This window comes from Lontra canadensis, unplaced genomic scaffold (genome assembly GCF_010015895.1).
Source record: "Lontra canadensis isolate GAN:19392208 unplaced genomic scaffold, GSC_riverotter_1.0 scaffold1, whole genome shotgun sequence".
Lineage (NCBI taxonomy): Eukaryota > Metazoa > Chordata > Mammalia > Carnivora > Mustelidae > Lontra > Lontra canadensis.
In genome coordinates, this window is record NW_022630995.1 from 17,737,928 (window position 1) to 17,754,716 (window position 16,789).

A 16,789-nucleotide genomic window follows, 5' to 3' on the forward strand; every position below is an offset into this window, starting at 1 on the left:
TGCATACTCAGTGCATAAAAAGCACATTTATAAACATTTCAAGGACTCTGATGACAGACCTTATTTAAAATATCTAATTGTATGTAGTGGAAAAATCCAACAACAATTGGGACTCAGCCAAGAGAAAATTAGATTAGGAAATTTTCATGTGTGGACTGAGCAGCTCAAGACACAGCATTCTACTATACTGTCTGCACATTTTAATTACAAATTCAATGATTTAATGCATAATCCTTTATTTAAAGTAACTATGACTTATAAGCTTTCACCACTTTTTAAAATGAGCTAAAGGGGGAAAAAAAGGTTTAAAATACGGTAACACTCCTGTAAGAAAGCACTCCTGGAAAATAAGAAAATGAAAAAAGTTGAAGTCTGAAAGAGTGTTGTTATCTTCTTCCCTCACTGTTGTTTTTACTTGAATGAGAGGTTTACCCCTGGAATGAGGGGATACTGAAATGCATCCAGAGTACACTGATAAGATTTTCAGTCAAACTTTGTTGTGTATAACCTCTGTGGTGAGTAATTTGCCAATCAGTGGCCACCTATTTATTACCTTTAATCATAGAGCATTTTAGTCTCCTTTTATTAATTGGAATATATTTCAGTATATGTATCTCAGTATTTTCTAGAATTTGTCTCAGTATTTTCTAGAATTTGGGGAGAATATGAGTTTATCTAGGGCGAGTGTAAGTAGTATTGTCACCCATCAAGGGGACAATATTGTTTAAGATGGTAAGTGATGGCAAAAAGATTAAGTAGTGAATTTGTATAACAAAAAATTGGTTACAGGCTTATTCTTTCTGTTCATTTTGACTTTTTTTGGGGGGGGGTTAAATCTCTTAATTTAATCCAACTTTCCACCATTTCCCTTCCTCTCGCAAAATTCCATATCCTGTCCCTTGAAGGTCACAGTCAAATAACCACAAATTCTCCTTTACAGTAAACTTCATCTCTGGGTGTTTCTTGTCATCTTCATGCTTTAAAAGAAATTCTCCCCATTAGCAGTACTTTCCACGCAAACTTAAATATTGGTTCTCTCACAACCCACAGGCAGTAGAAGTGCTATGGCCAGACCATGATTTCTCCTGTCAAAATCCCCAGCTTCTTTGAGGTTCTTGCCATCAGCTGTTTACTATCACTCCAGACCTCCAATTTTTCTGTCTTTACAGTTTTACTATACATCTCTCTATTCATGATCATTCTTCTCTGCAACCAACCAGGATCTTATGACTTCTTATTTTCTTATATCCCCGTTTACCTTTAATGATTCTAACAAAACAAAACAAACAAATAAACAAACAAAAACCAACGCTTGATAGGTGGGCATTGCTAGAAAAAACAAAATGGAAAACAGAACACCAAACAAAAATCAATACACAACCATGATTACTTAAGATATGCTAAATTTGTGACAAATTTCTTTCTTTTCCTTTCTTTCTTCCCCCCTCCCTCCCTCCCTTCAGTCCTTCCTTCTTCTTTCTTTCTTTTTTTTTTTCCTATCTTTCTTGCCTTCTTTCATTCTTTTTTAGAAATAGAGAGCAAGCGTGGGATGGGGGTGGGGTGGGATGGGAGGGGTTTGGGGCAGAGGTAGAGAATCTCAAGCCGGCTCAATGCCCAGAGCCAAGGCCTACTTGGAGCTTGATCTCAAGACCCTGAAATCATGACATAAGCCAAAAGCAAGAGCCAGATGCTTAACCGACTGAGTCACCCAGGTGCCTTGACAACAAATTTCTAATGGCACTTAACAATGTCTGACAAGCCAATGATACTTCCCTAGCACATGTGCTTTTTTATTCACCAAAAGGAATAGTTCACATATTCCTTCAACCTCAACGTTGCCTCTCATCCTAACCTCTTAGCTGCACGATGTCACCTATTTCCTTGAAAAAACAGAAGCAATCTGACAGTTGCAAATACATGGGGCGCTGTCCAGACCTCGCAATCTCTTGCACAGCTCCTGAATTCATCCTTCAGCTGCTGCATGCTTAGCTGCTAAAGGCTTACCCCCTGTGACCTACAGATGACTGTCCTTGGGCACCAGAGATATTATACCCACACAGCCAGCAGTGCCTGGGAGCTTGCATTCCATTCTCACCCCACAGCAAGCCTGTAGTCAGTTACTAACAGGTGTGAAGTTATGCAATCCCAGCTCCTTTGCCTCAAGGTTGGAAAGTTCGAAAGTGTAACTTACACTCCAGAGCTCCCTTTGGGATCAGGGTCAGTCAGACTTCACCCAAAATGACAACCTTGCATGCTTCTTCCTCTTACCTACTCCGCTTCTGCTTACTTTCTTACTGATCTCTTCTGAAAGCACTTCCTTAATAAATTGCTTGGGCTGAATCCTTGCCTTAGAATCCACCCCTGGGAGAACTCTACCAAGAATACCAACAGAAATGTTCTCATCTTTCCCAAACCAAATCTATCAGCTATCTTCAACAGTCTACACACATTTCTTCCCTCCTATTATAATGAAAGAATTGCCTTTGTTCGTACAGAGCCAACATATCTGCTCATCCTGATACTTCTCAAAAACTGTGTTCCTGTTCATTATTGTTCTCTCTGGTGCTTCATCAATGTCTCCTTCTCTATTTGCTTATTCCCATCAGGAAACACCCTTTAGTATTCCTTACTTTTAAGAAACAAAAAAACCTTCTTCCTAGATCTCAGAGATTCTCCAAGAATCTTGTGTTAACATTTACTGAAAAATTCATCAAGAATTTTCTATACTAGTAATCCATACTTTCTCACTTCTCATTTTCTTTTCTTTCTTTTTTTTTTAATTAAGATTTTATTTACTTATTTGACAGACAGAGAGATCACAAGTAGGCAGAGAGGCAGGCAGAGAGGGAGGGGGAAGCAGGCTCTCCGCTGAGCAGAGAGCCCCAGAGGGGCTCGATCCCAGGACCCTGAGATCATGACCTGAGCTGACGGCAGAGGCTTAACCCATTGAACCACCCAGGTGCCCCTCACTTCTCATTTTCTTAAAAGCTACTCTACTTAGGCATTCTTTCCCCGTAACTCCACAGTGCCCCTGTCATTGACAAATCCATTGTTAACTTTTTTCCCTCTTATCATACTTGACCACTCAGAAATATTCTGTGATTGACTACTCCCTTCTAGTCTTGGTTTCTATGACATAATGTTATTACATTTATTTACCTGGTTGACTAAACTTTCTGAGTCACCTTTACCAGAACAACATTCTTCTTGGGTGGTTTTATTCAGAAATTCACCTTAAATTCCAGTAACTCTGAAAACTCTATCCCGGATCCTGACAAGACTGTGGTGCCATTAAAACTTCTGACAAGTACATTTTGCTAGCATGATTTTATAGTTCATAGCTTATAATATGAAAATCACAGGTTTTTAAAGATGGTGCCCTTGGTGATAATGTAATCCAATCAATATCTAGATTTAAAGTTTCAAGAGTACATCCTCAACCAAAAAAATGTTTACTGCAAAGAAAATAATCTCTTTTGAAATTAAACACCGTTTATTTATAAATGTATAATGTGATATGACAAAGGCTGTATGGTTAAGGAAATGGACCCTCAAGTCAGAGAGTCTGCTGAAATCCTGGTTTTGGCACTAACTAGCTGTGAGGTCTTGAGCTGAATTAATTGCCTTCTTAGAAACTTAGAAGGTTTAATGCAAAGATTTAATGGATGCATGAAAAGGATTTAGAATTGTGTTTACCACATAGTAAAATGTCAACAAATTAACTATTTTTCTTATTATTTTGCACATAATTTCAAATAGACTCAACACATAAAATCTCAAAATGCTATTTAACCACGTGTAACAATTACAGTGGACTTAGGAGCAGAACCAGGGAGTACTGGTTTTTATTTCAGAATCCATGACTAAATTTTTAGAGTATGTGACTCAAAATACAATACAGTATTTAACTTAATATCACCCACAACATTTTAGTATAAACATTTCCAGGAAGCCTTTGAAACTTGGGTTGATTCAGATTTGGAGGCTAAAAGTCTTTCAGCCCAATATTATTTATTCAGTTTCCCACAACAGATTTTCAAAATCAGTAAGTTTTGGTCAAGTTTCATACAAATTTATATCCATATATATAATCACTATATAAATAAAATTATAATTTAAAATAATTTGTGTCATTTTAAAGAAATCTCTATTAGAAAAAAATGTATTTCCAGTTGGTTCTGATAACAGTAACCAGGCAAACTCTTAAAAGCCCAAAGATTATGATACCAGTGAGATTTCTTGTGTGCTTTGTTCAGCCTTTGGAAGTATTTGTATCTTCCATGTAATACCTCAAAGAATTATGACTTAAATAATCACTGGGTAAAAATTGGCTTATGTATTGAAAAAAAAAAAAGATCTACTTGGAAGTGATCAAAAAGTGATTCAAATGCTTTTATTTACATTTGGAATGTACAATTCCTTGTATACTTTTTATTATCTGAAACTACATTAAAATAAATATATTAAGAGTGAATGAACTCATGTTTGTGAGTTTTACCCATAATATATGAGTTAATTTTGCAACATAAAATTCAACAAGATATTGCTGAATGTATGTACTGGTTTTTAAACCTTTATTCAGATGTTTAAAATTCAAGGAAAAGAAATAGCAATTACATTTTTAAATTAACAAAAAATAAAAAACAGAATAGGTTTAAAATTTTTTATCCCCAAATTTTAACTAGAGTCTCACATTAATTTTTAAATGATATATGTAAAACAATTTACAACACTAGAATGAGCTCTTCCTCACAATTTGGAGACAAATGAATTACAGTAATTAAAGGTTCTCATTTTCATAAGATTTGATTAAATTTTCATTTTGTATCTATATACACAGTAGCATATTAATAATAGAAAATTAGACTTGATTTTTTGAAACTTTTCCAGAGGTTAGAAATATAGGATGACTCTCAAAGATGACATTCTTAGACTGTTCTGTCACTAATATGTCTATGGACATAATGTAGGGCAAGCCACTTTCAAGTAAAATTTTTTATAAGGTACTATAATATTCATCATACTAACTCCAAAAACTCAGAGATTGCTGTGGCATAACAAAAAGCAAATATTTTTTCTTTGTTCCTGTGGCCGAGTTTCAAAAACCCTTCAAATCTCTTGAGTGATATCAGCGTCTTTGGGATGCTAATGAATGATGCTGGCAGGTAGAGGGTATAGGGAAGGGAGATGGTGAGCAAAATGGAGAAGTCTGGAGAAAAGGCCATGATTACAGCGTTGGGACCCTCATCCCTTCTCCCACCTACAAGTCCACCCCCACTAAGGGGCAGGGCCCACAGATCGAGTTCTATCACTATTGGCCAATGATTTAATCAATCACACTTTTGAAATGAAACCTCCCCTAAGACCCTCACGGATGCTGCCCTTCAAGGAGCTTCTGGGCTGGTGAACCCTTTGAAGGGCAGAGGGTAGAACTCAGAGAGGCCATGGAAGCTCTGCACTACTGCCACCTCAGCCCCTCACCTTTCCCCATCTCTTCCATTTGGTTTTTCCCGAGTTGTATCCTTTACAGTAAAGCTACAACTTTAAGTAGAGCACTTCCCTGAGTTCTGTGAGTTCTTCTGGTGAATCACGGAATCTGAGGGGCGATTGTAGGAACCCCTGAATTTGCAGTCGATTGGACAAAATTGTGGGTAGCCTGGGCAACCCACTTGCAGCTGGCATCTGAGTGGGAAGCAGGGTCATGAAACTGAGCCCTTAACCTGTAGAGTTTATTCCAACTGGAGGACTTAGTGTCAGAATTGAATTTAATTGCTAGACACTTAGTTGGTGTTGGAGAATGGGTTGGGGCGTGGAAAAAAACATGTAACTAGTGTCAGAAGTGCTGTCTGAAAATAACATACGAGTGCACAAAAAAGAACATTTTCAATGTTCTTTAATTTTGCCACTAAAAGGTGACCATTATTCATTTTTTAGTATATTTCCATTTAGCCTTTTTTCCTGCATACATAACCAGTTATTTCTGAGAAATAAGAATGTTCATCTTATATCCCAGGAGGTATATTAGCACTCAGCTCTCCTATAAAGTATGCTTAATAAATTTTATGATATATAGCTTTGTATTTTATTTCCAGGAAGAAATAGCTAAAGAGAGGATTGTTTCTAAGGTATCAAAATGCCCACCTTGCTATTACTTAGAGGAAAAAGAATTTTGTTGCTTAGGTAATTTGTATTGATGATTAATTCTTCTCTAAACTATATAACCTATTTATTTTGCTTCTTAGATCCATGAAATTACACATAAAATTTACTAAATATGTATAAAATGTGAAATATTGTAACTTATTAATAAAGTATTTGAACATTTACATTTTATAGAAAGTATATATACTGTAAATCTTATACATACATGTAGGTATGGAAAGATTTTATAATTAGAATATTAAGTTTATAACTAGTATATATTAATACTTATATTAATTATATATTAATACATCAATGCATAAAGTATATATTTATAAATATAAATTAATAAAATATATAATCATATATTAATCTTCATATTAATATATAAAGGGGCAAGTGGAGGATTAAAATAATCTTATAATAATGTTATATTTTTCAGGGCGCCTGGGTGGCTCAGTGGGTTAAGCCTCTGCCTTTGGCTCAGGTCATGATCTCACGGTCCTGGGATCGAGCCCAGGCTCTCTGCTCAGCAGGGAGCCTGCTTCCCCATCTCTCTCTGCCTGCTTCTCTGCCTGCTTGTGATCTCTCTCTCTCTGTCGAATAAATAAATAAAGTTAAAAAAAATAATGTTCTATTTTTCGAAGTTATATAACTTTCTTTCCAGGTAGATGAATGCTTCTAAGCACAATGAATACTCGCTACTTATGAGTCATGATAATTTATCCCACTACTTTAAAAGAAAACATCTGCTGGTCAATAAATTGACAGACTCAGTCATAATTTCATCATATAAAGGAAAAAATTTTTTCTATACTCCTTTTTTTTTTTTAAAGATTTTGTTTATTTATTTGATAGAGACACAGCAAGAGAGGGAACACAAGCAGGGGGACTGGGAGAGGGAGAAGCAGGCTTCCTGCTGAGCAGGGAGCCCCATGCGGGGCTCAATGCAGGGCTTGACTCCAGGACCCTGGGATCATGACCTGAGTGAAAGGCAGATGCTTAACGGCTGAGCCACCCAGGCGCCTCTGTATACATCTTCTTACATAAAACCAACCTTCACTTGTATACTAGATCCCATCCTCCCTTGCCTACTCAAATGTAGAAACCACCCAATTTTCCCCACTTGCCAGCATCAACTACTTTTCCATTCTTACCAGATTAAAAAAAAGAGGTTATAATTTCTGTCATCCTTAAATTAACCAATCAATAAAACAAAATCCAGTGGTCAAGTTTAAGTTCCCATCTAAACTGAAAGGCTTGATTCACCTCGTTTCCAGGATCTCTAGCCTTCTTCCTATCTCACTGTCTGCTCTTTCTAAATCTATTTTGTAGGTTCTGCATTTCTAATACGTCTAAAAGTTCAAGTGACCCAGGGTTACAGCCACTGGTCTTCTTATTGTATGTTTTTACTCTCGATCTTTTTATTTTACCCAGCATCATGGATTTAAACTATAATCCCTCTTTCATTGACTTTCCTATGATTACAGCTGGTACCACACTCCTAGGTTCAAGGAGTGGCCAAGGAGCAGCTGTTTCTGAAAGGCACAAATGGAACTTAAGTCTTTAGGGATATCATGGAGCTACTGAAACAACTCTGGAACCACATACCTCTGGATTTTTTGTCTCTTGGGTCATGATTTAGGCCACCATATTGGTCAGTATTTGATAGTCACACCAGGAGCTATCCTAACAAACATATATTCTGGTGACGAGTAAGGGAAACCAGTCTGTCTGAAATATCACTATCTCGTTTTTTTTGTCCTATCTACATACTACTTTCACTATTTTACTATTGTTATTTTTCCTAATCATCTCACTCTGCTTAATATTTAAAGGAAATGTATCACTGTGACAAAAAACGGGATTATTTGACATTATGGAAAGTAATACATATATATATAATGAAATCAATACAAAGAGAAAATAAAATATAGGGATGCCTGGGCGGCTCAGTTAGTTAAGTAAGTGTCTGCCTTTGGCTCAGGTCATGATCTTGGGATCCTGGGATCGAGGCCCCCTGCTCAGTGGGGAGTCTGCTTTTCTCTCTTCCTCTGCCCCTTCCTGCCGCTTATGCTTTCTCTCTCAAGTGAATAAGTAAAATCTCTAAAAATACACATTAAAAATAAAATATAAAAACATTGCATGCAAAAATAAAATAAAACAAACGTATACACTGATGACTCCACTATTCATCGTTCTGCCTACTCAATATCTACATTAAGGTATTTACTAAGTCTCTCAAAGTTATGTTGTCAAAAAAGTGTTTTTTATACAGTTTTCTACATCTTAGTAATAACAACTCACATTTCCAGTAACTTAAGCCAAAAAATTTGAAATCACAATCCACTCCTTCTTCTGGTACTCTATATAAAATAAATTCGCAAATTCTACATAAGTTCTATCTTCAAAATAAATCCAAAATTTTAGTACTTCTCACTTATCAAATACATTAATGAATAATTAAAGAATAAAAATCAAATCAAAGTTCACATATTAAAAATTAAATATGTGAATAATATGGAACATAAATATTATTTGCTTATAATTATTCTCAGATTTCTACCACTCTTTTGAAAACCTGCACCTAAGCATTTTTAGGGAAGAATGATTCTAGTGACCAGAAATGTTGGTTTCATAAAATAAATCCCACTTACCAAGCTTTCTTGAAGTCTGACTGCACATTACACATTGCATATAACGGAAATGTGAGTCCGAGTCATACATTAAAAAACAAAGGAGCTGTTAATTTTTATGTTTTTATTATAAAGAAGAATTATTTTTCCCTTAGATAGTCTTTCAAGGCTTTCTCATCCTTAGACTGTACTGCAATGGACTCTCCTAAATTTGATATAAAACTAATTATAGCAGGGAAAAATGAAACTATTATTTAATCTCAAGTTATAATGCAGAACAGTTCCAGTGCGCCTATAACAGTCATGCTTCAAACTGTTTTTCTCAAATGTCAGTTCCCAGTGTATAAACTATGCTAAATACAGTGATGCATAAAACTCCTGGCTCCTGGAAAATCATACGGGGATTTAAATGCATTTTAATGAAAAACCTATGAAAAAAAAGGGCCAACACTTTTACATTTCAGAAAACTTCAGAGTATAGCCTAAAATGCATGATACAATGAGACTGGCAACAACATTTGCAGAATGCACATCTTTATGAATCCGTGGCTGAGATTAATTTTCCAAATAAGTAACTGTTAAATGCTTTTACTGTTGAAATTAAGTCAATCAGTAAGGAACTACCTACTACCTGCTTCCTTAAATTGTCTGAAGCAAATCTTGTGATCTTATAGCATCACACAGAACTCCAAACAGCATTGTTTAGTCTTCAAATACACCTGGATGATTTATGATAATGTCACTGTACATTTCCAGTGATCTTTAACTATAGACCAAGGAAACAGAGGAAGACAGAAAACTGAAATAACAGACAGATGACATTCCTTTCAAAAATTTCTCGAACATGGGGTGCCTGGGTGTCTCAGTGGGTTAAGCCTCTGCCTTCAGCTCAGGTCATGGTCTCAGGGTCCTGGGATCGAGCCCCACATCAGGCACTCTGCTCAGCTGGGAGCCACCTTTCCCCTCTCTCTCTCTGCCTGCCTCTGCCTACTTGTGATCTCTCTCTCTCTCTCTGTCAAATAAATAAACAAAATCTTTAAACATTTTTTTTTCTCGAACATTACTTTTATTTTAGTGAATAAATAAATCAGTTACTAGCTCTACTCTTTCTACTGCTAGAGTGTTTCTGGTATATATGAGCATTAAGAAGTTTATATGATAAAGAAAGATTTAGTAAAACACATCTTTAGTATAATATGTTGACCCAGTAATCTTTTTACAAGAGAGGTGACAGTTTTTAAATACAACATCACTAAATATTTAATATAATTAGAAATGTGTAAAATTTAAATTTGAACTTAGTAGTTTTGGTGGTGAAAGGTAAACTATGAGTGAAATCAATTGCTTGGAGATATAAGCTATTCTTTTTTAAGTCTGCATGGACTATTGTACTATATTGACCTTCCATTTAAACCACTTAAATCAATATTTCAAAATTTTTATAGTGCCAGCTAATATTTTGAGAAAAATGAGAAAGTATATTTTCCTAAAAACTCATCCAGAAACTTTGAAGTGGATCAATATTTTTACTATGTACAACTCAGAACTAGATTAACTATTCTCATAAAGGTTCAAACTCTTTTTAGGATACGGCTCTGACTACAGAATAAAGACGATACCATTTGAAAAGGAGGTTCTCTCCTGCTTGTGCCCTTTCTTCCTAGCTACAGATATATAGATATATATACACAGATATATATCCATCTTAATATACTAATATAAAGGACAAAAATTAAAGGTTAAAATATTCTTGTGATATTGCTGCATTTTTCCAAGATTATTTCAATTTGGTCTTCTGCTTTCAATCTTTAGAACCTTACCACCTTTAATCCATAAATAATGTAATAATAGTAATAATGTAATAAGCTAACATCAAACTGATCGTAATTTTGACTTATTTGTTTCTACCAATATCTAGAAACATAGTTCTCAAAGTAAAAGTTACCTTTAAGAACAGAGTAAGTTATTGTGGATGTTGGTAAAGTACAGCATTTTTCTATTCATCCCTAAACTTTTTTAGATTTCTTTATGTACGGCAGGTGCCCAAACTCACTAAGCATACTTCTTTTTCTTTTCTTCAGAACTAACTACAGAATTTGTTACTTATTAATTAAATGAGCCTTTCCCTCCTAGAGCCAATTCTTTCATAACAGAATAAGCTTGGCTTAAAGATATATATATACATATATATATGTATATATAAAATTTGTATACTTATAAATATACATATATATATTCTTAACAACACCCCATGGTAAACAAAGCCAGTCAAATTCTAATGGGATTTTGATATGAGATTGAGCAAATTTCACCATAGGAAGCACAAAGAACTAAAGGCAGCAGTGTATTTTCACATAGTAGCTGAAAATAATCAAACCATCCTGTATGGGCACAAATTTTGTGATGTATGTATTACACATATATTTAATTATTTCAAACCTCTACAAAGTAGATACAATTATCCCCAATTCCATGGAGACAGACTGAGAGCCATTATGAAACTTGCAAGGTAATATAACAATTATTAGATGGAATAGAAATTCAAACCCAAGTTTCTGGCACTGAAATCATTACTCCTCTCTACTGCTATGCCTTCTCTTAGCAATTAGAGCACTGGGAAGAATGAAGCAAAGTGAAACTCTTTCTTTAAACCACCTGACAATACGTTTGCCATCCCATCACTCATGCCAAACCGAAGTTAAAAGGAGAGACCAGAAGTCAGAAAACATGTCTAAGCCAAAATCAGAAGTCCAGATGCAGAATTCTGTACATGGGAAAGGAGCTAAAGGAGAGACACAGGGAAGGGAAGCCTAAGCAGATTTCCTGTCTCTCCATATAGACATCAATTTTCTTTCTTAGCCCTAAAAGTCTATACCATTACTTTTCACTCTTTTAAGTACCTGTGATGCTATTAAACCAGTAATAGAAGAAATAGTTGATAACTATGCAAGCAGTAGTACACTTTTATTGTGAAAGTAAGTCAAGAGTGTTCTAAATGCACCTCAAGAATTAAAGTTTTACATGTCATAATACCTCAGCAATAATATACATTGATTTAATAACTGCTTTATTCCTATTAATCCATATATGTATATATTTAAAATTAGTTTCGATTTTTGTTATGATTACTGTAAGCTCTAATTTCAACTCGTCAGAAACTCAACCAGAAAATTCAAATGAGTGGAATTACTTTTTTTTCCACATAAAATTACGTATTTTGATGAAAAAGAGACAAAGACAAGTAAGGAAAGAGCAAACAGAATTGTACTTTTAAAATTTAATTACGTTTTTGGGAATCTGAGAATGGCATACCTCATTTCCTTGGTAATCATGTTACCTATACTAATTCACTCTATTATTATTTGTTCTGAAATATATCATTAATATAGTAATGAGCCAGAAAAATGAAAGTTCTAAACTAAAACACACACACACACAATGTTTATTTTAATGATCATGAAGCAAATTTTAAATTAAAACATAATTAAATTATCTTTAAAATAATAATTAAATTGATTAGGGTAAATTGGGAGCCAGCCAGGCATAGTGTTTGAGAAAACAAAGTCAGTAGAGAAACAGGAGAGAGAAAAACTGAAGCAAGTGAACCCATCTAGAATGGCCAGAGGGGCAAATGGCTTGACAAGAGGCCAAGGAAAGAAACAGCAACTAGGCCTGAAAGGGTTAGTAGGGTGGGGTAGAAGGTCTGGACTTCCTGTGTGAGTGTAGCAGGAAACCACTGAAGAGTTTTACCCAAGGGAGTTGCACGATGGGATTTACATGGTTTAAGAGCTCACTCTAGCTGATGGAGGTAAGGGCAAGAATCAATAATGAGGAAAGACGTTACAAGACCACTGCAGTCTTTCTGCAGAAGTTGATGGTGGCTTAAAAAAATGGTGGCAATGAATATGGGGAGAAGGAAACACATTTTAGAAAAAGGAGAGATCTTTGTGTGAAAGAACCTGTATAATAGAGGCAGTAAATATTTGATAAATGAGAGAATGAATTGTTTTAGAAAGACATTGACTTCCAAAAGTCCTTGTATGCTGGACTTTTTCCTCAATAAACTGAACAAGGTGGCCCATTTTATTCAGCATTTTACAAAAATGGAAAAAACAAAAACAGGAAAACATTAACTTTTATGCCCTTTCCCATGCTAAAAAAAGATTTTCCAGATAAATGATGCTTACGTCTTCAAATAAATATCCTCACACCACCCGTAACATTTAAAAATACATATAAAAAGATCCTTGTTTTTTTAGATAAAAAGGATGCCGGATTTTGTGTGTTTTCCCTTATATTCAAAATCATTATTATCTTTCTTAAATTCTTCTTTCCTCACCAATTAAGCCCTGCTGATTTCTTTACAAGTACTTCCTAAATAGTTAATATGTTTTCCATAAAATGAAATGTCCTTCAGCTTCTAGGAACTTTTAAGGAATATTTTCTTGAGATTTCTTTCTTATTTTCACTCTTCAACATGTCCCTATATCCCGCAGATGACCACCTTTCCTACTGCACAGAGGATAGCAGGCAGAAATTCCTCAGTTTACTGCCCTGCCCCGGTTCCTCCAACATAATCTACATCACACCTACTATTTATTTCACCTAGTCTCAGTGGAAAAGAGTCCTCCTACCCAGTTTCTCTTACCTTGGTAGAAAAGTGTCCTTCATGTACTTTAATAGAGTGGAATGGTTGACCACAGTTCTGGATCTCTACAATCTCCACCCTACAATTCCTCAGTTCACAGTTACAACAACCATTCCCTTTCCTGTGCTTCTAATCTCTCTATAACCGGTTCTTCCTCACCAGCATGTCCATATTCATGTTTCTTTCATTTCAAAACCACCCTTTCCAACAACTACTTAATTTCTCTTAAAAAAAATCATCAAAGGCTGTATATATTCTTTTACTTATTTGATGGTTGGGTATTTCATTATTATACCCATTTTATTTCATTGTTATTTTTAAAGAACAGTTAATACTTTTATTTATTTTTAAGTAAGCTCTGCACCCAGTGTGGGGCCTGAACTCACAACTCTGAGGTCAAGAGTCACATTCTACTGACTGAGCCAGCCAGGTGCCCCATTATTGTACCCATTTTAAAGAGGACAGAAAGGCTCAGCAAGTTTAAATAAACGTCCCAAAAGCTATATAAACTATAAAGCAGTTTGGACAGAATTTAAATTAAGATATTCTCAAAGGCTTTACTTTACTTTGTAATGTAAAGCTTAATGCCATCAATGTCATTACCTCTAGTTACAGTAACTATTGCTTTTTATGTGTTTGTTTTTTTAAACAATAACAATAAAGATTCGAACCATACCACTTAAAGAAATATATATGAATAAATACAGAACGAGCTGATCTTTTAAGATGTGTGACTGTACTAGTACAAGAACTTTCCCCCCTGATTTTTAACATTATAAAAGCTGTTATTAAATATCAAAGTGTTTACTTCTGATAGTACTTTAAAAACAGTATAAATGGTAATAAAGTATTACTTGCATTTTGCTTTATACTATAAAACAATAGATACAAAGATGTAATTTACATCAAAAGGGAGTACATTTTAGGCAAAATGTATTTTATATGCCTATTTATTTATTTATTTATTTATCCAAATTCAGTTTCATCAGGAAAAGATAGTCCAAGGAACTAATATTAGAAGGACAGTCTAATTATACATAATTCAACAAAATAATGACTATCACCTCAACTAATAACATCGAGAACTACAGAAGTCTACTACTACTCATAGTAGATAATTCTTAGTTTGCTCCATTACATTTTTTTTTCTAATTTCTTAGCTATCCTTTTCAATTAAGTTAGACAGATGATTCCTTCAACAAAATTAACTACTTCGTGTCAGTACACTTTCGTCACTAAAGTCTTTAATTGTATTGCTTTATTTTATAAACATTCATTAAGGGCCTGCTATCGGCAAGGAACTTTGTCAGGAGCTAAATGTAGAAAGATGGAAAATGGGTGACATAGCTGTTATCTGACGTAGTTCAGGAAGAATGTTCAAAAGTCACAGGTGACCTCATGAAACTTCTGAAAGTACATTCATTTAAATAAAAACATTTAACCAAATTAATACATAGCATAGGCAAATTATATACAAATTACAATTTAATATATATTAATAACTGATGTACATCTCCACAGGACTATCTTTCTCAAATGTCACAGCCTCTGAAGGAACACGATAAAATCTTTGGTTATACTGAGGAACTATTTTTCTTTTCAGAAAATGTAAATTAGCTTCTTTTTTGTGTATGTACAGAAGTGCCACTAGTGTGGAAAGGAATGTGAATATTTTCATATCTGTGCATGGCCAGGGCTTTCTGAGCATAGAAAAACAGAATTTGGGTTAAAGGACAAACCTTGGAAATTGAAAGATGGCTGAATAGATAGTGAGAGACTTCTGGAGTGATTTGCCTCCCAGGAGGGAAACGTTAACATTTCAAAGGGGACTAAAGCCTGGAGCCACATATTTATATACCGTAGGATTTTTCAACAGGGAGTTGTGTTTTCTCTTCCTCTCTCAGAAGGAGAGGAGGGAAGCTGTATATGAGCTTCTCTACAAATGCCTAGATCAATAATCTCGGGGTTCCTCTCCTGTGGTGGAAAATCTCCCTTTTAGTACTTGCAGGTGCCACGGTCTCTCTTCACAGTGCTCCTGGTGTGGAGGGGGATGGAGCGTTGGGAACAGATATGGTTATTGCTCCAAGAAACAACAGTCTGCCCAGATACAGAAACCATGTATTTGCTTTCAGGACAAAATACGTGAAGTGTACATATTAAGAATTTATCGTGTTGCACATCAGAGTTTAGGGGAAAAAAAGTTTTTTTGGAAGATACAGCTTCATTATACTGATTTTCAGGCAGATCAAGTCATCTCAACAGTCAATAAATGATCTTATTCAGCAAAGACAACACATTGATCCTCTTCATTTTGTCACAAGATTTCAGTGGAATTAAAAGTCAGGATGATTTAGAGCACCAAAGTTAGGCTGGCTAAAGGAAACAAAAAGAAAAATCACTTACTTGATATTATCAAGGCAGCCCGATTCAGGTTTCAGAATGGCAGTATGATGGAACATTTTATATAGAGCAATCCCAAGGAAGATGACATTAAGCTGGAATGTAAAAAGTACGATCATGTAGCATAACCGGAACATAAGAAAAAAAGGAAGTCTATTCTCCATACGGATGAGTTGTTCTGGGAAATTAGCTCTCACTATACTTAAAAAGGAACTTGATCATAGATGATTGCCTGGTATTTTAGTGAAGGCAAAAAGCCACTGTAGGGAATTGGGATACCAATGAGTTACAAAGCACTATTATGCCAAAATACATACAAATACAAAATCAGCAGCAGTTGGAATGATGCTGTGGAAATCATAAAGCAACTCAAAGCCAAGTGTATGTTTAAAAAAATATACACAGGTGTGTTACTATTTCTACCATCTGAACATGGCCCCCAATTTGTTGTTCAGGGATATGTTTTGAAATGCTATGTTACAAATTATAAATACTAAATCAATATAGTTTTGAATAGCTACATCAAAAGGATTACAAAATGCTGGTTAATTATAATGCTATAACAAACTAGGATTAAAACACTGTTTTTGATGTATGTCCCACAGCCAGTGATACTGTTTTGTCAGTGATACTGTTTTGTCACTGGAAGCAGAGAGGGCACAGGACTTAAAACAAAAAGGTCCAGTGTGAATTCCATATATCACGTATATGTAAACTGTATAGAAAACCGCATATTCAATTGCACTTGTGACCTGGTTTGTTTATACGTTCCAAAATTTATGATTGGTGGAGACTAGGAAAATCCAATTATAAGCCCTCCTCAATAATAAAGTTCTACAATCCTTTAATTCCAAAAGTCTGAAAAGTCAAAGTTTTAAAAAATTCATTGAGTGGCCAAAAAGCCTAACCTTAACTAAACCCATTTGATGGGAAAACCTGATTTGTACTGACATAAGACTCTTCT

The 16,789-nt window shown here is 34.9% G+C and overlaps 1 protein-coding gene across 1 annotated transcript in view; it reads right to left on the reverse strand.

Annotated features, from left to right (window-relative positions):
• The window catches only part of ADGRL3 (adhesion G protein-coupled receptor L3), a 792,227-nt gene that overhangs the window by 52,703 nt on the left and 722,735 nt on the right, over nucleotides 1–16,789 (reverse strand). Inside the window, exon 21 of the mRNA XM_032849431.1 lies at nucleotides 15,829–15,920. Within this exon, the coding sequence (XP_032705322.1) occupies nucleotides 15,829–15,920 (92 nt within the window). The remainder of the gene's footprint in view (nucleotides 1–15,828; nucleotides 15,921–16,789) is intronic.